Source organism: Coturnix japonica, chromosome 12, assembly GCF_001577835.2.
Source record: "Coturnix japonica isolate 7356 chromosome 12, Coturnix japonica 2.1, whole genome shotgun sequence".
NCBI lineage: Eukaryota > Metazoa > Chordata > Aves > Galliformes > Phasianidae > Coturnix > Coturnix japonica.
Window position 1 is genome coordinate 2,793,033 of NC_029527.1, and position 22,097 is coordinate 2,815,129.

Genomic DNA, 22,097 nt, shown 5'->3' on the forward strand with positions numbered 1-22,097 from the left:
GTTTTTGTGAAAGATCTACTACTACAGAAATAAAGAGCTTGCTTTGTTTACAGGAGGGGGTGGTGGGGAACATCCTTCAGGCAGTTGTTTATAGCTGCTGACATGTAATAGAACACGAACATGCCTTTGCTTGTGGAATCTTAGATTGGCATCTTTACAGGGAATCTTCAAGGGTAGCTTAAAGTTGACACTTTGTCATCTGTCAGTGATAAGCCCTAAAAAGAGCTGTTGTATGCACTGGAGTGTGTTATGCATAATAAAAATCACTGCAAGAGTTAGAAATGGTAGTTTGTATTCAGCAGCTGAATTATGTGAGGTATGGAATGCTGCCTTGTGTGGAACATTCTCAGTTAAGGGGAATTGCTAATAGAAGGCTGCAAGATTTGGTCCAGTAGATCTTAAGAAGTGTAGTGCTATTTGTGGATATGATTGGCAGGCATAATCCCTTTCCCACTCTGCTCTGCATCTTTCTTTTCCTAATCTGTGCCAGTCATTAGACCAAAACGTAATTAAATCTAGTCTGTCAGAACCAAAGGAGATGTAAATCATTCAAGGTACTATTTTTCCTTAGAAGGAAGATAGACACCATAATCCCACTGAGATCTGTGCATATCTATTTTGGTTTCTTTATTAAAGAAAAATCAGCCATTATTTAATGTAATCCAGTGGTGCTCTTTTGCTTATTCTCTTAATGGCGTATACCTCTTTGGTATTGCCTTCATGAAAGTCACGAATGAATGAGGGATGTTATTTTTAAAACAATATGTGGCAATACTGTAATTGTTCCTTTCTCATATATTAAAGATATTAAGGGCAGAGTAGGCTTTTGATGGTGCAAGGTACATTTTCCTTGAGTAAATCTAAACCTGTTAAAATTACTTAGCAAGACTGCAAGGACACCTGAAGGATCAAGCAAAAGAAGCTGCCATGCTTGGGTTTCACGTTTCCTCCTTCTGTAGTATCTCCAAGCATTGTGCCACCTTCAGAGATGTGGCAGGGAACGTGGGACCTCATGGAACACAGTCAAATAAAATTTAGATTGGGAAGGACTCATGGCGGCAATCTGGCCCATTCATGTGCATTGGGAGTACTGGTTATATCTGTGTTTAAATGACTTTTAGAAAGATTTGAACAAATGGAGTTCTATGTACATTACATGGGTTGTTCACTTTCTCTGCTTCTTCCAATTTTGTCATTGCAAGCAATTTTTTTTTAACTGTGCAGAGATAAATATTTCTGTCCTTACTGTAAGAACTTTGTGGCACTTCCTGTAGGCTTTCTTAAACTGTTCTTTTTCTCCACAGTAATGTGATGTGATCGCATCAGTGAGTGCTGAGAGTAGTCACCACTTAATAGAACTAAGCCTTCAATTTGCAAGTGTATTTGGATCACGTCCATTCCAGCTGACTTAGATTAGTTAGATTAGTTTAGAGCTAAACTGAAGAAGGAAAGGAGACTGTATCTGTGCTATGCAGATAAGAACCAATATTTGCCTGCGAGGAAATCTGGTTTGTTCTGCCACTCTTATTTTAATTATGTACTCAATTGGGACTGTTTGAGCGTAACTACTATGCATTATTCTTTGGGAGACCTTGCTTCCTGGGTATCTGCTGGAACATAATGCTTCAGATGAGTTTCGATGTGTTGCTCATATTCAGTACTGTGCAACCCAGAAAGGTTTCTGTTTTTCTGGAGAGAAGATGCAAGGAATCAGCTATTGTCTATGAAGCAGAAACCGATCTTTTATTTTTTGTATTTCACTTTAGGAAAATGATGCCTTTTGGAAAGCAAGGGATTATTAAAGAATAAAGAAATGATAAGGAATGTAAATCAAAGCTTTATTATTTAAATCCAGGTTTTATTGTGCTGGTTACTGGGAAAAATAAGGGAAATTGTTGTGTGTGTGCTTTGGTACGAACAGGTGCAGCAATTGCTTTTGAAATGAGTCCAAGCAAGTAACATTAAGTCCTCATTTTACAACTCACTGATTGCTGTGCAAAGAGCAGAACTTCCCAGCAGCATAAGCAGATATAATTCCATTGATAGCTTTGGCTCTGAGCCTATTCACTTAAATCAGAACTTAAATTCATGCCTTAGTAAACAAAACCTATTATATTATATAGGTCGGTATTGGTTTTGGGACAGTTATGTGTATTTTTGAATGCTTACCCTTCCCAGGTTAACACTGCATTCCCCAAAAGGACCACTCTTGGCTTTTTTAGCAGCTTAAATACTCAGCTTTTTGTTTGCTTTGTTCAAACAGACAAGAGCTAAAAGGAAATTAGGCTGAGTAACATGGGCATCTAGAACTTGTGTTAAGGGACACAGAACAGGGATAAGCACACCTCCTGAGCCTCAGTCCTCCTGGCCAGAGCAACTTTACCTTGAAATACCCCAATTCAGTTATGCTAAACTTCTTCAGTATTAACTTAATTTCCAACATGTGATTGAATCTCAATGGTTTAAAGTAAATCTTACATGTTTTATGATGTGATGTAAAAATAGTGTTTTATTTGCCATCACTACCATCTATGTTTAATAGAAGTAGAATTGATACTCTTAGAGCAGTGTTATTTGCTTCGTTTGAGGGATGACAATTCCAACTAAATGACCTAGAAAATTGTTTTCTGAAAATAAGAAAAACTTGAGATGATGGCTGTTGTACATCCAGCACTCAAGTCTGCAGCAAATTGCCAGCCTTTCAATACCTGACGCTATGACAAGCGCTCACCCTGCAGCCTTGAGCAAGCGATGAGTTTTTCAGGTCTCAGCTTGCAGAGTTGCTGCTGCTAATGTCATGTTTGGGGCTTTTTTGAAAGTTGATAAGCTGAGCAAACACATTCTATTGGCATACAATGAAGGCAGTACCTCATAATGATGCAGGTATTGTTTTCCTTTGTTTAAAGGAGTGCTTCTCATAGCACACTGTACTCTGTATTAAATTGTCCCAAGCATAGAAGGCTGTTTATGTCACTTAGTGGTATTTTTGTATCAGTTCTCATGCGTGTCAGATAATTTTTAATTTTTCTTTGATGGCATCAGTCACATATAAGGTAGAATTCATCAGCTGTTAGAAAAGAACTACAGATGCACAGAATGCAATTACCAAAGCTGAAACTTTGCCATGGTTCTGGTTATATTTCTCTAAAAGTATCAAGGAAGACTCCTATAACAGTCACAAATTCTGACGCTTACCTTTTCAATGGGATGCATAATGTGCAACTATGAGCACATTATGAGGAATACTGCTGCAGAAATAATTTGCCTGCAGTGTAAATCACTTCTGCGTGCCATACTTCATGTGATAGTATTCCTCAGGAGAATGGAGAGAGACAGCTGAGCCACCAAGCAATTTAGATAAATAGTCTGAAAAGGACAAGTGTTGGTTACAGGAGGATATAGGTAATTAGCACTGCCTGTTGTTCCAAGTTTATTTCTTCAACTGAGCAGCCATGTATTACACTGCAAATAAGTGAAACTGCTTTGGACTCATCTGTAAATTAATTTGCGTGCCCAGTGGTACTCCATATTTTATAGCTTTGTGTTGTTTGGCTCTGTTAAGGTTTTCTTCCAAAAGTCTTGGTTTTTCAATTTCTTGGATAGAACATTGCCTAAGCTAGAAGAAATAACAGACAAAGAAGCTTTTGAGCATCATGAAGCAAGAAATACTTTGAGTCTTGACTTTATTTTTAAGGCAGTTCTAGAGGAATGTATCTAAGATCTCTAAAGAAAAAAAAAAAAAGACTTGAAAAAGTTGAGAGGCAGGAACAAGAAATGCTCGAAGCAGCAGAGGATTGAGCATAGTGTGTAATGAATGGACTGTTGGGCTATGCTGCAATGGACAGATGTTTTCCAAAAAATGTAATGAAGAATAACGTTTATTTGTTTGTTTCTTTTACCAGAAGGTAAGAAATGCTCAAATCATAATATTCATTCAGATTTTGATATGTTTCTCTGCTTGTCTGAAGGTCAGAGGAACAGAACTTGGAAAATCCTGGAGAGCACACAAGAAATAAACGCCATCCAAATGTTATTTCAGACAGTAAATACAGAAACTCGTTCTTTTCATATATCCTGTCAGTCATTGTTCTGGCTGTTGAGATAAGCTCCTGGAATCTTATCATATGATAGTGTGTTTATCCTCATCACAGGCTTATTTTCCTTATCTAAGGCTTCTGTTGTGGATGAGTGAAGACATAATGATGCAGTGTAGTTCTCTGCTATCTGAGATGCTTCCAAAATGATAATGTGATTCCCTAGTGTTGCTAGGACAGTAGCCTGGAACCCCTTCATAAATCTTCTCTTCATCCTGTGATGTATCATTGAAAGCAAAAGGTCATTTGTCTGCAGGATTTGAGAATTTCTGACCTATACTACAGTAGAAGAACCATCCTGGTAACCCTTGCACGTGTGCTTCCAATGCTTTTAAGATCTTTTTCTTCTTTCATTGTTACTGAACATGAACACCTAAGTGACTTTTTCCCTTTCTGCAGTCCTCTTTTGGTGGTGGTGTCTTCTCACTGCTTCTTGGAAAATGTTCCCTCTTGACATGGCAACTGAAAGCAGGCATTTTCTCAGGCTTCACAAAGGGCTGAGGTGGTCCTTCCAGTCAGAGAGAACGCAGCCAGTGTGTGAGCAGTATGGAGATGGGTTGTTGTTTTTTATTTGCTATCTGCTGCGTGTGTTCTGACACTGCTCCTTTTCATTTGGAGATTGTCCCACATCCAGCCAGGAGAGGGAAGCTGGAAACTTTTTGAACAGAACCAATACCAGAATGAGAATATGCAGGAGCTGGAAATCCAGAAGTTGAAGGATTTCTTGCACCATAAAACACAAGCTCTTTCCTATTACAATATGAAGTGAACTCTGCTGCCATGGTTGTCCTCTGCAAACTTAGTATATGCTTGACCTCATAGTATTGCCCTTACTTGCCTTTTCTCTATCAGCTCAGGATTCCCAAGGGACAGCAGATGTAATTTTGGGGGAATTTAGGGGAGAGGATATGTTTTTGCTTTGTTTCAATCCCCCTTTTGTTGCTTCTTCTGAGAGCTGCACTCCCTAGATGGAAGATACAATGGCTGTATGAATTGCTATTTAATCAGGGATGCTAATTAAGTCTTAACTTTTAATGCTTTCATGGGAGGACTGTGAATGACTTGCAGTGGCTGGAATTGCAATTGCAGGAATTAAGTTGCTCTCAGCTTGGTGGGATCTGAAAGTGCTGTTTTATGAGGGATATTTAGGATATCTGGGTTTTAGAGGCATTTTGCCTTCTTCCTCACTTCTCATAGTCTGAACATAATACTTGATGTTGCTTTTAAAAGGAAATAATCTGCAAAGATGAGGCAATGAAGAATAAAAAGGAACACATTCATTGCAGACTTTTAAGTAGTGTTTTGTATGTATATAATTACAGTAGTACATCCAGTTTTATGACATAGTTAATGCAATTGTTGGATAAATACAAAGCCATTCTTAGCAGAATACTTACTTAGCTTTTCAGCATTGCTAGTTTAGTTTTCAAATTCAATAGGGGAACCAAGTTTCTTTGTCATGGCTGTCTGCTCTTTATCAGATACTAACAAAGGGTTCCTACTTTTGGGCCTTGGTAAATCTTTTCAATCAAGTGGGTCAGACTAATTACAGTGGATGAGATGGGAAAAATTTTGGAGACAGTGGGCTATGGGACAACAAGAACCATCAGCTGAAGTGGAAGAAAATCTTTAGTGTCCTTTTTAGACTGAAGTAGTAGAGAAAAAAAAACAAAGCCAAAACTATACATTACAACAAGTAGCATGCATAATGTGTCATTCCTATATGACGTAATGGACAGAAGGGAGAAGAAAAATATTCTTCATGCTTTTGTCTCTCACCATCTCAAATGTACATCCTCTCAAGGCAGCTTAGAAAGGCACGGTATTTTGGGGGAAAAAGTAAATTCAGAGAAATGTCAAGTATGTGAATTAGGAGAGAGTACACGATGGACTTAAAAGATTTTAAATAATAAAAGCAGGATAGTTTCTGGAGCTATAATAGGAGTTCTCAGCTTTGATTTTCACACAATCATAAAATGGTTGGAGAGCCTTTCTTCACAAGAGAGGCACTCCAGCTGCTTGATCACCTTCGTAGCCCTTTTGCCAGAGAAAACCCTTTATTTCCTTCCCTATTTCTGCCTCACTACTTCAGCAGTCATTTCTCTGTAGGGCTGGAGCTAGTGAAAATGGAAATGCAAAAATCGGGGGGAGGGAGGGTGAACACAGAGAAGGTGTTTGAAGTTGGCACAATAATGCCATAAGAAGCAATGCCAGATCTTGCTGAGCAAAGGTCATATGGTCTCCCTTTACTTGAAGAGCACAGGTTAGGAAGTTTAATTTTCTTTTTGGATGAGTATATTAATGTAGTGCACTGTATTCTTTTTCAGCAGCGTGCCATTTGTGTTGCTGAAGTATGCTAAACTGTAACACCATGATGACAAACTGGCAAAGACTAATTGAGGGCAACAGAAGCTGCATACAGCAAATGACATTGAAATTACCAGTGCCAATGTAGTTGAGCAAATACAGCTAACTCAGCAGATGAGCTTGGGTACTAGACATGCTACAGTGGGTTAGCTGATGAGCTTACTTGAATGGGCTGCATCCAGCAGTGAGATAGCTTTTTCAGAGCCATTTTAACTGTCTTGGTGCTGGACTGAATCATTTAGTGTAGACATGTTCTATAGTTTGTGCTAAATTATGTGATGCATGGAATTACCACTAGCACCCTGAATTCCTCTCATCTGTGCATAAACATAATAAAGTAATCTGAAATGGTGCCATCCTGGCTTCAGTCTGCTCTCAAGCAGAAGTTATGATTTTAACAGTTGAAACAAAAGCCAAGTCTTTTGCATTTTAAACCTGTACCCAGAGCTGGGATGAGCTAGTTTTATCACACAGGGTCTCATTCAGATTTTGAGTTACTCCTACCCTGCTGTTCTTGTGATCAAACTCTACATGCGAGGAGGGAAATCCTTGGAGAGTGTGTTGGGTTTATGAGGCAGATGCCCAGCCAAGGTCAAAAATACCCCACGGGTGTCAGGCATCATATTTTATGTGCAGAATTCTGGATACCCAATTATTACTTAGTGTTCCTTCAAATAAATGGAAATCTGTTAGCCAGCTCTTTTGGGTACTGCAAATTGTGCTCTCATTGTGAGTGGCAAAAGGCAGGTGTTTTATAAACTCATTTCTCTAGAGTTCATAGTTAGTGAACTTTGAAAACTTACGCTACTCCTTTACCTGCTGACTGACCTCTGTATACAAAGAGGTTGCACTCTGAAATGTTTCTAGCCAATCAAACATCTGATCCTCAAGTTTTAGGAAATGTACCTGGTTATGATCAGTTTGTTGATCCTTTGTTATGATCAGTTCCTGGTGGCCTTGGCAAGCAGCTCTGGGTGATCTTGCATGTGCAGGGAGGTTGGACCTCATGGTCGCCGAAGGTCCCTTTCAACCTCATCTGTGATGACTCTGTGATTCTTTTGGATGATTGTGGCCGTCTTATCTCTTTACATATCACTGTAAAATAGAAAAATGACTATATATTGCTTTTTAATGTTTAAATCTGTTACATTCAATGTTATAATAAGGAGTTGCTCTTGGTAAGAGAACTCTTGAGTTATTGTGCAGGACCAGTATTTCCATAGGTTGATCCAGTGAGCAAATACGTGCTTTACTAAGATCTGTTGCACATTTTACCTAGAAATCTGCTTCTGCTTTGAAAGATTGTCTGGACAGTGCTGATAAGTGAAGTGGAATGCATTGATCTTGAGGAGGATTAAGTGAAATCTTTGAAAAGGAGAGTGGAATAGAACATATACTAGTGTATGGCAGCAGTGGAATGGATCCAGCCAAAATAACTTCAGGAGTCTGGAAGCCTGCTGATAAATAACATTGCTCATCTATTATCCATAAGCAGCTGAGAGTACTTGGTTGGCAAGAAAATATAACTATCCCAATTTTCAGGCTATTTTCCCAAATAAATTAAGAGACAGTATTATGCATCTGTGATTGCCTAAGGACACTTCTTTCAGATCACCATTTGAGGAAATTCTGGCACAATAATCTAATTTGAATGTGCTGAAAATAGGGGTCATTCATTAACACGTGAATGCCAGAAATGTGTCCCATAGTGTATATATGCACAACTTCTTCCAGTGAGGGTCCTCTCCGCCAGCTCAGAGCAGAGTGACAGGCATGCTATACAGGTGATTAAGACTTGGATTTCCAGGTGTACTTTAAGATCACACCTAAAACTGAATTCCTGATGGTTTTAGGAGTTGTTATGCTTGTGGGTTGGACCAAAATTGGTGTTTGAATGCAGAATCGAGTATTCCGTGGCTGCTGCTGCAGCTGGTGGCTCACATTACACCATTGGTTTTCTTATTTGGTTTGCTGGTTTGGGAGCTGGTTTTTTTTTGCTTGTATGGTTTGGTTCTTCTCACTCTCCTAATCCCATCCAGGTGTGCTCTTTCACCTGGGTTAGAATTCATATGGTTCGTAAATTTCAGATAAGCAGAAAAATATTAATTTTTGAGAGTGGCTGAAATGGACATCACTGACTGAGGAGTAGGTGGCTTCTGGCAATTCCTGTTGTACAGGATGGGCTGAGACAGCTATTGCTGACTTAACCAACATTTTGGTTATAGCTGGAGTTCTTGGAGCTATCCAGCTAGGGAGGAAGTTTGAGCTCTGTTTGATTTGCAGTTAATTGTATCAATAACTGAACTATTATCCAGACAAGGACTAAATTCTTTAATCAAAAGTATACACAAGTTTTATTTTTCTAGAGTTGAAAGGTGATTTTATTTCCTCTCTGAGAAAGTATTCATCAACCTGGCTTGTGTTCTGGGTATCTTAATGTAGTTCTTATACGTGCTTAGAGTCATTAGTTTGCAAATGATGATTGAATTAGCAAATTAGATTTATACACCCGTGGCAAGTGCTGAGATTGTTTGGCTGTAAAAGTCTGAGGAGGGAATGGGAAGAAAGAAATTTCCTACAGGAAAAAAATCACACTGAATTATTTGCTGCAGCAAATAAGATTTTTGTCTGGAATAATTAAATACATAGAACTGATTTTTATCTTTCCTGTCAGATGGGATTAAGGTGGAATCAGTACAAGTGTTCAAACCACCAGGTGTGGGTCTGGAGAGATGTTTCTTGATGTGTTATTGTTCAGGTCAGTGAGAAATAAATAAATCTAGCAACCTTGCAGACTGGTGCAGGCTCCAGGACTCATCTGTTTGGAGAACAGAAGCAGCCACATGTGCAAGTAGCTGATATGAAAACATTTTTTCTTCCTTTTTTAAACTTTTTCCTGATAGAAGACATACCTTTGGGAAAGGTCAAGTTTAACTTAATCTGCAGGCAAAAATAAGCAAAATCATATCTCCTATGAATAATACTTCGTTCAGGTGGCTTATTATAAAAAGAGCTGGTGAAAGTGTAAGTGATAACCCACTCCTTCACCTCCTCAAGCAGGTATTTGCCTTCTGACAGTCTAGGCTGGACTTTATACTGAAAAATTGTTAGACTCTCAGATATCAAGAAAAATCATGTATTGTACTTTCTGATACTAAACAAATTTATACCTTTGCATGAACAGCTTTCCTTTTACAACATAAGTGGACAGTGGGTTGAAACTGGAAAGTTTAACTCTTTCTCTTTGGCGAGGTTTGGCTTACTGACAGCGTTCCTCTAATGGCTGCATTACGAGACCCATTTGCCTGGTCTTTGCAAAAAAGAAACTTATCCAGATGGCATAGTTTTGTCTGGAACATGCAAATTTGCTACTTCTTGTTGGTCTGCACTTCTGATCGGCTTAATTACCCCAGTTAAGTACTGCATCAAGTGTGTCACTGATGGGTCTTTCAAGCCAAGCTGGCAAGCACTAGTTCTGTGTTATTGACTTTGAGGGGGAAAGTGTCCCAGATACAGACTATAGTTTTTAGGTGGCAGCATTAGTCTCTGGATCTGAATTGTCCTGTTCTCTCCTTGAAAAGTGGGTATTCTCCAGATGGCGTCTTGTCTTTCTGTTTGATAATAGTGGCAGGCTTTAATTAATGATACAGAGCAACAGTCGGCTTTCAGTTATGAGTAATGTAGGTGCTGGTGTATGGATATGTTTTAGTAAACTTAGTGTAAAAAAAATGTTTTGTGATGTTTTTTTTAATTTTTTAAAAGTCCTTTCATAAGGTAGGAACCAGCCTACCTTGTGGTACCCTACTGGTACCTGGCCAAGTATAAATATGATCCCATTACAGCACTGTAGACTTACTACCATGAGAGTATGGAGAATATAAGAAAAGGTTTGCATCTCTCAAAGATATTTAGCTACTGAAAGCTTAGTCTGAGATTCTGCTCTCCTGTCATTAAAGAATCTAGGACTTAGGGATGTAGCTTCAAATCACACAAAATGTGTTTGTGTTTTGTTCAGAGCGGTGCCACTTTTTTTAGTGCAGAATCTGTCTCAACTGTTCCAATGTGGACCCAAAATGACTTGGGGCAGGAGTGAAACCTTGCCCTGTTGGTATTGCAGTGCTATTGAGCCATCAATTAACAACAAAAGGTTTTCATTTGCAAAAATGTCAAATATACCTTAAGCTTCTTTCTGTATTTATTTTTCTTTATGTTATAAGTGAAAAGAAAGCAAAACGTTCTATTTATCCTCTACTCTGCGTCAGCTTCCTGATTGTCCATATCGATTAAAGACAAAATTTTATGGATTTTCTGGTCACTTCAGTATTGCAGCTTCAGATTCAGGAGGGTGGAGAAATTCTTGTTGTGAATTAAATAGCTTTAAGTTCAGAATGAAATGCCATTTAAAATTAAAGGTTTGGACTGAAGTTTGCGGATCAAAGAAAATAGAGCAGAAAGAAAAAGTGGCTTTAGCTTGGAGCTGCATCTGAAAAAGCTAACCTCAAATTCAGGGCTTTCTTTTCTTTCTCTCTTCCCACTCCTTCCTTATCCTCCAAAAAGGATATTTCCTTTAGTTTTTCCTGAAAGAGGCTTAACTGCATTAATGTGTGTGTGCCTGCAGTCTTTTTTTTTTTTTTAATGGTTTGCAGTATAACTGCATCAAATCAAATGTATCAACTGTAAAGCCTTTTATTTAGGCTGAAAATAGGGCTATTTAAAATAAGCTATGATCTAGAATCTGGAGGCAGCACTCGAAATAGAATCATTTGGAATTAGCAGTGTTGGCAGCTGTTATTGTCAGTCAATAGGCTTGGAAATTGGACGTACAGCATCTGCCATAGCTGCCTCCTCTTCACCAGGCTTGGGGAAGTTCAGTCCGATGTTGTGTGTGGCTGCTAAAATTGGCTAAGAGTTTTTCTGAGTGTTGTGGGGGAGAAAATATGAATTGCATTAAAGTGCTGCAGATTACAGGAAGCTTGCCTTGCATAAAGATAACATCTAGAAATTGAAAAATACAAACTATTACCTCTGTTTGTCAGACTGTATTTCTACCCCCAAACCTGATGCATGGAACTTTGTGGATCCTGTCTTTTAGGTGGCTCTCAAAGTTTTAGACAACTTATCTTTCTGGACATCATCTAAAGTGACTTGCCCACTGACACAGAGAAAATCTGATCTCAGATGTGCCAAGATGTCATCCTGTGAAGAACTTGTCCATGACACTTTTAGGCAGTGTTTTCAGATTTAAGACAAACCCAAATAACACAAAATTTAGGAACCTGAGGTGGCTGAAGGAAGACACAAACCAGAGGGGGAAGCATCCAGGACAAAAACATAATCTTTTCATTGCCAAAAGGCTGATGTTCTATTAAACAACAGCTTTCATAATTTGTGATTATTTCCATAGTATTTTTTTGTCCTTTTGGCTTCAGAGTAAAACAGAAATGAAACATTTTGTTATTTTTAAGGCTAATAAAAGCTCATAAACACTAAGATCTCTCTTCCCACACCCTATTCAGATCTCTCAGCACTTTCTGCTTGCTCTTTTTGTCACTGGGAGAGATGTTTGCTTTTCTTCAGTCCTCAGGCACCTCTTCCATTCTTAATAATCTATTAAACGTGATAGAAAGCAGCTCAGCAGTTACTTCCGCCAGCTCCCTCAGCTCTCATGGTTGCATGCCATTTTGCTCATAGATTTCTGTGCATTTAGTTTGCCAAGACAGTCTCTGTCCAGATCTTCCTCAACCAAATTGAAGCCTTCCTTTCTCCATACTCTTTCTCTTATCTCCAGTACCTGGGATTCCTGAGTGGCAAAGTTAGAAGTTAAGACCAAAGCAATTTAATGCATTCAGTATCTGCCTTCTTGGTGTCCTCCGTTACCAGGGCGCCCACCTCATTCAGCAGTAGATCAGCATTTTCCCTTGTCTTCCTTTTGCTATTGATGTGCTTAAAGAAGCCTTTCTTGTCCTTGACTTCCCTCACCAGATTTCAACTCCAAGTGGGCATTAGCCTTCCTTGTATCCCTGCAAGCGCTGACAACATTCCTGTATTCCTCCCAAGTGGCCAAATCCATCTTCCACATAACTTCCTTCTTCCATTTGAGTTTCAGTGAGCTCCTTGCTCATCCATCTCCTGCTACTTTTGCCTGATCTCTTTCTCTCAGGGGTGCACTGATATTGAAAGGAGTGGTACTTGAATGTCAGCCAACTCTTGAGTCCCTTACCTTTCAATTCTATGACAAAGGCAAAGGCAATGCCTTTGCTGCAGCTCCCCCTTTCAGCAGGCAGTACAGCAGTGCGAGTTTTGACATGAAACAGGAGATATTCATAGGGTGGTGATCAACAGCACCTGTACTAAATATGGGTTACTTCTGGCATGAATGGCACTCCTCCTGATGTATTCTGGCACGTAAAGCAATATGTTTCTAGCAAGTCTTGCACAAACAACAATGCTTCAAAGAAAAAAAGTATTACACGCTGACAGACGGGATATTCTTGCAGACCTCAGACAAATCAAAATCTCAAGAGTCTTGTTCAGCACACACAGAAGGAAAGCGGAGTGTTTTGTATCATGTTTTCACTAAAGGAAATATGTGTATCTTTGGGGATGGAGCAGCTGCCAGTGAAATAGATTTTATTTTACAGGATACTACAGGATTTATAGGAAAAATGCTGCTATTCTTTAAACAGGCTGCAAGCTGTCTCCTAGGATTGCCAGAATGCCTTTGCACTTATGATATTTGTGGGGTTTTTTCATTTGCTTAGCTCTAATGATAACAACAATAATAGAATTCATTGTTTGTTAAAAAATATAATTTTTTAAGAAGTCCCTCACCTCTCCTCATCAAAAAGCACTTTGTTATGCATTATGCTTTTCATGATTCTTCATTTGTTGTTGGTTACTCACTTCAGAAAGAAATGGGAGGCATTTTTGTGAAGGATTAAGGGATATATATCTGCTTAAGGATCTCTCCATTACACATTCTGATCGTGAGGCTATATGACAGATAAGCTTTCTGTGCAAATTAGATCTTATTGTCTACTACACTAAGATTGAATTTCACACTGGGGAGTTCTGTATGCTCTGAAAATGAAGCTCTTCTCAGTGCTGAACTGAAGTTGGGCTTGAAGAGTAAATACTTGTGGTTTGGGCTCAAGATTAAGTCAAAGATGTACATGGAGTGCCTGACCACTGGCCTGTATCCTCGGGTGACCTCAAATGTCCAATGAGAGATGGGTAAGTGCTGTAGAAGTACTTGCACAACCAAAGAGCAGATGGAGCAGTATTTTTAGGAAACTATTTAATTATTATTAATTATTAATAATAGTCCATTTTGTTTCTTGTTTGTTTTTATTTACATGCTTACATGTAAATAAAAATTGCCCATAAAGGAAAAATTTCTTCCCAATAAGAACAGCACTTTCTGTATTTCAGACCCATTTCATACCCTCCAGGACACTGCTGACATGAACTGTTTTGCTATGAAACTTAGTATGTGTGGTGTTCTCTTGACTTGACTGACCAATACAAATAGAAATGTAAGTGAAAGTAACTCTTGGCAGAAATGGGCTCAACTGGAGTCCCGTTAAGGTCAGAGCAATAATACCTTCCAAGTTTTATGAAAGTGATGTGGCACTTTATATAATGGTGTTTCTTCAGAATTTATTGTATGGAGCTGCTGTAGTCTTGCCTTGTGTGGAGCCCTCAGAGCTGCTGCGCTCTGGGGAAGGAGGAGCACAATGGATTGGAGGGGAGGGGGTGCTCCACTTTGAATGAGGCAGAGGTTACAGGTTCTGTAGGAATGGCAGTTTCCTGCTGCACAGCTTCTGCACTGTTCCTTTTTTGCCTTTTGATATCACTTGTGAAAGATGATAGGAATATTGCTGTGGACTTTGATTTTATGCAACCAGTTCTATACTTTTCAAATCCAATTTTAACCAGGCCAGAAGAGAGAAAAATGCTTTTATTAATGAAGTGGCACTCTCTTTGTTCTGGTTTCCCTGGCTGTGCTTATTACCTTGGCTGTTATGTGTGCTTGGCTCTCTTGACTCATTCTTCTCTAATGCGGTGGTGATGCGGGACAACCACGTGGTATCTAAATCCCTATTTTAGAGAGCTTTCTCCTCTTGGCTGAGCAACCTTAGTAACTGAAGTCAAGGAAGCTCTATTGTGCATTGAGGAATGTGGTGGGAAGCTACCATACCCTTCCTAGTACACTCAGTGTTGGCACAGAGGTGCTGCGGGAGCAAAGGCTGACTTATTTAAAGGATCTCTCCAGCTTCTTCCCACAAACTGAAATGCTGAATTGCGAGTGTCCTACCTGCTCTGCTGGCTGACAATTGCAATTTGTCTTTCCTTTTGACCAAGCTGAGCCACAGGGCTTACATAAGAATATTTCTGTGCCATTCCATGTTAAACTCATTTTAAATTCCAATCCCAATGATGTGAGAGAATGCCCAATTAATCAGAGGGTGTGTGCCAAGTATCTTTGTTGCCATATCACCCACTCTTGTTCTGGATTGTTGTATGCAGCTCATACTTTGTGGAGAACTACCATATATAAAAGTGGGTGGTGAGGGTACATTGTAGACCAGGGGCTACTACTTTTGTTGTAATTTATTATTTCTTAGGCTTAGGGGAGGTTACTTTCCATAACCTGGAGGGCCAGCGTAAGGATGAGTTTCCTCCAACACTTTTCCCATATTATCAACCATAAACACACACACATACTGTTCTTTGAGTTTTCTTTTTGCAGTTTTGTTGTTGGTTGGTTGGTTTTCTTTGGGGTGGTATTTTTTTTCTACTCATCAACATGCAGCTTTCTCCAATATTTGGGATCTCCTGCTGATGCTGAGTACAAATTAAGTGCCAAATAAATAAAGATCTATGAGACCGGTTTACAAAAGTACTAGAACACCCTGATGACTTTAGCAGCCTCCTTTGGCCAGAAAGAAACACTTTCAGTTCTGCATCTTCATCAGTAGGTGGTGCTGGCTAGCCGCGCATTTGTTAGTGCTCCAGAGGTTGTGCCTGAATCTTACAAACTTGGGTGGGAAGGTCAAAATTGCAATGTGATCTTAATCCAGCCTCAGAACGGAAACACAGTTTTGTCCACAAAATGATGGTCTGTGTTGCCTTATGTGAAGGTTGTTGGGCTTCTGAATGGCTACCAGAATTGCTCAAACTTTCTGTGAGCAGTTGTTTTTGCTTTTCTGATTGAGGTGTAGCAGAAATGAAATATAAAGCCAGTAAGCATGGACTTAAGTTTTTGCATTGAAGGGTGCGGTTCAGGATTTGGTGAATTACTTGTGGGAGAATCATACTCTGTGGTACTTTTTGAGGGGATGTAATTGCAATTACTGCTCTGAATGCTTCATCAGTCTGCTACATGCTGCAGCTGAGATTAAGACTTGGTTAGCAAGGATGGGTTTCAGCTCATCCAGCTGGAAACACTTGCTGTGCAGATGTGCGTCAGCTATGTGCCCTGGCTCTATAATCAGTGTGGAGAACTCATGCTTAGGTCAGATGGACCTTGCTGACACGAGGGCCTTCTCTGGGCACAAGGGAGGCCTGAAGCAACTAACTCGGGTAAAGAGCTCTGTGCTGGCAGTTCTGACATTTGCTTGGATTAATTCTGTCCTATTTTTGAGAACTTTGAGAAGCTAAGCTCTGATCAGTCATAGCCCTTTTTTTATTGTAGGCATGATGTCATTCTCTTTAAGAGCATGGATCAATCTGAGGGAGTTGGGGGATGAGATATGGGTTGGCATCTCACGTTCTCCCTCACCTCAAGATGGCAGTTCTGAAATAGGAGCCTTTTCTACTTCATCATCTCAGATATGGGTACCTTTTATCTATGATAGAGATGTAGTGCCAGCCGTGTCTCACAAGAAGGAAGTTTCCTGACAAGTAGATGTTAAGAATAACCTAGACTGTAGACAGAAATGGCATTTGGTATGCAAAATTAGATAAGCTTGCATACAAATATGGAAAACTAAGCCTACGGGAAAGGGAAGGGAAAGATGTCTATACACAGAAGGACTTGTGAGGATAGGAAAATACTTGTAATTTTCCGCCTTTGCAATCAATCTTAATGTAGAACAGAGAGGAAGTTTATAAGCATGATCCTCACCCCAGCAAATGTAACAGGTGATTCCTCCTCAGCTTCCAACTGAAGTCCTTTTTAATTGCCAGGTATGTCCTTGTGTTTGTGGAGGAGTAAGAAGCATTTTAATACAGCAATCTGAAATGGGAAGTTGAAGAAAAACACTTTTAGTGGGAAATCCTTTGTGTCATTTATTTTTCTTTTTGACATAATTTACTATTAGAAGTGAATGACTAATAGTCTTGATCTACCTTTCCGTAAATCTATAAATAAATGTTAATCTTTGCAGGCGCTTATGTCCAGCGTTGCCATAACATGGAGCTTCACACAGGAAGGTATTTCATTTGCTGAAGTGTCTGTTTTGAGAAGTGATGACTGCCAAATGGTAAAAGGAGCTGAGAAAGGGGGACTGCCTAAAGAAACCTCTCATGCATGGGCATATGGTAGACATGCAACAACAGAGTAGCTCACTGTGTTTTTGTCTTAATGAAACGGAAGCCTACACATACTTCTGAGCTGATAGGAATACCTTGTGTTCTTTTGCTTAATGCACATTTGCTTCCTTGATTTTTCCCTTATTTAAACTTCAAAAATTGCGTAGTTGCAGTACTGGCAGGTGAAAGAATTACTAAACTAACTGAGGTGTGCTTATTACAGTCTTGTACTGAAGCACATACATATTAAACTTAGTAGAACATTGTATTTAATTAATGACTAATTATAACCACATAGAAGACCCAACATCATTATCCAATATTAAGTTCTGTTGCTTAATCTGGTTTATTTTTTAATCCCTTTGGGAGGATCTCATATTAAGGTGTTTAGAGAAATGTGCGTAGTTCCTAACCTTTACAACTCTCTGTTATTTGTAGGTATTCATTGATGACCATAACCATAGTAGCACCTGCCTATGCTTAATGGAACTTTATGCTCATGGGAATTATCCTCTAGCTTTTTAATGTGGGATGATTAAATGAATGCTTTCATTGTAAAAATTCTGAGCTGTTAAAGAGAAAACTCATCACTGACTCTATTTCTCTAGGAAGAGGGATATGTGTTTGACCCCATGGAGTTGAAAGAACACATTAGGGGCATATTAGAATTAATTATCTGTAGACTCAGGGACTGTAGTTCCTGCAGACTATATGGAAATGAAAAATAAGTAATGGTGGCTTGGCATTTGTTTTGAGGACAGCATTTGCTCCAATCTCTTCCCACTGACTCAGTGGGAAGCAATGCCCAGTGCAGCAGCTGTTGGTAGGGCCCTACTGAGTGCCCCTCTTGTGCCTTGCAGAGCATCCCAGAGCTGCATACCGCCCGCTGCCCAGGGCTGACACACGGCCGGGCCACAGTGAGCCGCAAAGCTGCTGTCCACGTGGACCGGAGCTGAAGTCCCTCGTCCGGCGGCCACCAGAGCCTCCCCCGCCAAGCCCCGAGACATGGCAACAAACGGAACGAAAGTGGCTGATGGACAGATCTCCACGGAAGTTGATGCTTCGATCACCAATGACAAGCCTAAAACTTTGGTAGTAAAAGTGCAGAAGAAGAAGACGGATCTTCCAGACCGAGATACCTGGAAAGGAAAATTTGACTTTCTTATGTCCTGTGTAGGTTATGCCATTGGTTTAGGAAATGTGTGGCGATTTCCATACCTCTGTGGCAAGAATGGTGGAGGTATGCTTGCTCTTTATTTTGTACAACTTTTTATATGACTGCATGTTAGTATTCACCATAAAAATTATTAGCAATATGCTTCAATAGAGTTTTCTGTTTCCATCTCTGTATGTGTGCTTTTAGGGTTGTTGGGTTTTTGTTTGATTGTTTGTTGTTGTTTGTTTTGTTGTTTTTTTTTTTTTGCTTTGCTTTAAACTAGATCATGAGGGTTGGAAGCTTCTCAGAGCAGGGCGCTCTGCTTTGAAGTCTGCTGTGCCCTTGAGTTTATTCTAATGTCTCACTGGCAAGTGCTTATAAAAGACCATAAAGTATTAGAGAAGAATTGAAGCACGTTCCCCTCCAACCCTTCAGAACCCTCTTTTGGATTGAGTGTTTGAGAGGATTGCATAAGCCTTGTAACTCTTACTCAGAGCTTATCATCAAAGGCTGGCTTCAGCTGGAAAGCAGCCAGTCCTGGTTAAAGCCTTTATACCGTATGTGTGCTGCTCTTATAGATGAAGAAAACAAAATGCATGGTCCTTTGTATTTTGTTTTTACTTAAATAGAAAGTGTTTACATGATGGGGAGAGACATTTTTCCACTTAGCAAAACCTCTTGAGATACTGGTTCAGAACATAGCTTCTCACTAGCTATTTTAGCAAGCTACACCTCAGAGGAAAAAAATGTGTGTTTCTTTTTCAGATCTAATAAGGATGGAAAAACTAGAAACAGTAGTGGCTTTCTGTTCTGTAATAAGCTTTTTCTTTTTTCTTTTTAGGTGCATTCCTGATTCCCTATTTCCTAACTCTAATTTTTGCTGGAGTGCCACTGTTTCTTCTGGAGTGTTCCCTTGGTCAATACACATCCATAGGAGGCCTTGGAGTGTGGAAGCTTGCTCCAATGTTCAAAGGTATGATTTAATTTGTATTTCTTTCTGTTCTTCTTTTTCCACGTTGCATGAAGTGGCATGGACATTTCTTACTTAATTAATTAACGTTTTTACTTAATTTGTCATATTTTACAGCAGCTCCTGATTTTATGAGGTGTAACTGGCAATTTTGAAACAGGCTAGAATATTATTCGTTTCCTGTTCAAATTAGGGCATCAACAGACTGATTTTGTGAAATTTAAAAACTCATTTTTGTTAGGAACATACAAAGATGGTTCAAAATCTGGCGACCTGTCTGAGCAGGTAAAGAAAAAAAACCGGTTCCTCAGTTCACAGCATTTTTCTATTTCTAACCAAGTTTCTATTCCAGGTCATGAAGGTTTGTATCTCCTTTTGTTTTGTACCGAAATGCAAAGGCCAGACTCTTCAAAGTTAGCAATTCCAGTCTGAACTGCATAAAAGAACTGCATAAAATTCATTCCCTGCTTAGATTTTCAGCTGGTTGGTTTTCTTGGTGCTAGAACCTTAAGATTTTAGTCTAGGTTCTGTACGGACCCACAAGCCTTGCATACCATGCTTTCCATCCACTAATTCTAAATCATTTGATGCTTGAGAGCTCCTGAATTGGCTTGTGGAGTAAAAAAGGAGCAAGTTATAGACTAAGTTATAAATTAGCACACAATTTCTGTGCCAGAATTTGCCCTGGTACTGCTGTTTCAGACACTTGTACGACCATTACAGAAAGTTACCTTCTTTTGTTTCTTCTTTGACAGGTGTGGGACTAGCTGCTGCAGTCCTTTCCTTTTGGCTAAATATTTACTACATTGTGATTATTTCATGGGCCCTTTATTACCTGTATAATTCCTTTACAACTGTAAGTATGGGGTAGAGGTGGAGAGATTTTGTTCAAGGGAAAGCAAAGTGATGTAGTTAGTTGATTGAACTATCTCACTGTGGAGGTGAGAGATTACACAAAATGCATAAAAATCAGTAGGATAAGATTTTTTTTTTATTCAAGACATACTTTTTAAAGTTCTCTTTTTTTCTTTCATGAGAAATACAGAATAGAAAACTGAATGTGAATGGGGAAACACAATAAAGGCTTGTTTTGGAGCCTTAGGCTTCCCGTTCTTACTTATTTGTTTAAATTTTCTGATCCTGATCTTCAGAGCCACAAGTCTTTCATCTGTGCCCTTTTAGTTTCACATTATTACCTGTCTGCCATTCAATCACAAGCATGCCTGCTTTCTTCTCTACCAGGCAGATGCAGAGAATCTGTGCTCAGGCTTGTGACTGCTAGTCCTGGCAATGCTAACAAGAGTGCTAGTATCACCTTGTCTTTCAACAAAGAGGCAACCAGTCATTCCTCTGAGAAAAATTCTAGTGTGTAAAAGGTTAGGTTTTTGTGTATGTGTTTTCTTCTGGTTTTTGTTTTTCTTTTTTTAAAATGTGAGAAATGTTTACCAAGTTTGGCCATCCCAAGAAAATCTGTTATATTTATATCAGACTCACTCTATTACATAACACGTGTAAATAGACTTTGTCTATTAGAATTTCAGAAAGATTACGATGTAATGTACATTTTGTTTTCTATGTGTCCATTTTTCTAATGGTTCCTTGGCCAAAGGAGATAATTTTACTCCAATAAGAAATCATGATATTTTTATTACGTGTAACGCAACTAGAGTAACTGGACCTCCTGGAGGTCCTTTGCGCTGCTCTTGTTTCTTGTAGCATGCTCAGTGTACTCTAACGTGTTGAGAGACATAGCCAGCTCCAAAGCATTTCAGCAGGTATAGTAAAGAAAGGAGGAAATATTTTCACGTCTGATTCATGTAATTGATATCAAATTAAATAACATATGTGGCAGACATGCACCACAGGGGGATGAGTGCATTGCAGAAGTCAAAGTGTATTAGTTCTCTATTCCTTTTTTGTAAAATGAGAATAGGAGAGGAGAGGAGAGGTGTAAAGAGGAAAGAGATATTTGAGGTAATGCTTACTTAAAAATTGCTTGACTGTTTAGGATCTTCTCTTGTTCTCTTTTGTAAATAGACTCTTCCTTGGAAGCACTGTGAGAACCCATGGAACACTGACCGCTGCTTCTCCAATTATACCTTAGCAAACACCACCAACATGACAAGTGCTGTGGTTGAATTCTGGGAGTAAGCTGAGAATGTTTCTCTATGCCATTTCTGTGCATATGCAAGAATTAGCTCGTTATTTGTCAAATACACCTTTCTGCTTGCTTTTTCTAGACGCAACATGCACCAAATGACTGATGGATTGGAAAAACCAGGGCAGATCCGATGGCCGCTAGCAATTACTCTGGCAATTGCCTGGATTCTGGTTTATTTTTGTATCTGGAAGGGGGTGGGCTGGACTGGAAAGGTAAGATTAAAAAAATATATACTGTAAATATGCTTTTATTAAAAATATTTATTTTACTTGAATATTTTGAAAATTTATGAGGTAAGACACACTGGACAGTTTTCTGGGACAGTTCTGTTAAACACTGTGTTTCTGTCCTATTTGAATTCATAGAGCACAATTTTTATTTATTTTTTTTGAAAGGCCTTGTTCCTCCACAGCTTGCTGTGACCATCTTGGTTAGGGTGTTCATTTACAGACTTCCTATCTTTGCCAGGTAGAAAAATGCCTAAATATCTGTCTGCCTGCTCCTGAAGAGAATATTCTAGCTAATTTGGATTGTAGTAGAGTCAGGATGCAGTGTTTTGCCTTCAGTAACAAGTATACATTTATTAAATGACTCTTGATGGACTTGGATATGTAACTGTTGAAAGTATATGCCAGACCTTTTCCCTCCTTACACTGAACAAGAGCCTGACATGGTTCTGGCCACAGGCATGCTTGTATGCTATACTTCTTGGAGTCTGATCGGTTTGTAAGTACAAAACTGAATTAAAGGAAGTTTGTTGTGGGAGAACTTTCTCCAGGAATGAAACAGTAACAGCATTTGAGAGCTGGACAC

General features: G+C 39.2%; 1 protein-coding gene across 1 annotated transcript in view; it reads left to right on the forward strand.

The window, feature by feature from the left end:
• The window catches only part of SLC6A1 (solute carrier family 6 member 1), a 43,530-nt gene that overhangs the window by 12,175 nt on the left and 9,258 nt on the right, over window positions 1–22,097 (forward strand). Inside the window, exons 2-6 of the mRNA XM_015874826.2 lie at window positions 17,858–18,237; window positions 18,995–19,126; window positions 19,879–19,979; window positions 21,161–21,270; window positions 21,364–21,496. Coding sequence (XP_015730312.1) covers window positions 18,003–18,237; window positions 18,995–19,126; window positions 19,879–19,979; window positions 21,161–21,270; window positions 21,364–21,496 — 711 coding nt within the window. The 5' untranslated portion in view covers window positions 17,858–18,002. The remainder of the gene's footprint in view (window positions 1–17,857; window positions 18,238–18,994; window positions 19,127–19,878; window positions 19,980–21,160; window positions 21,271–21,363; window positions 21,497–22,097) is intronic.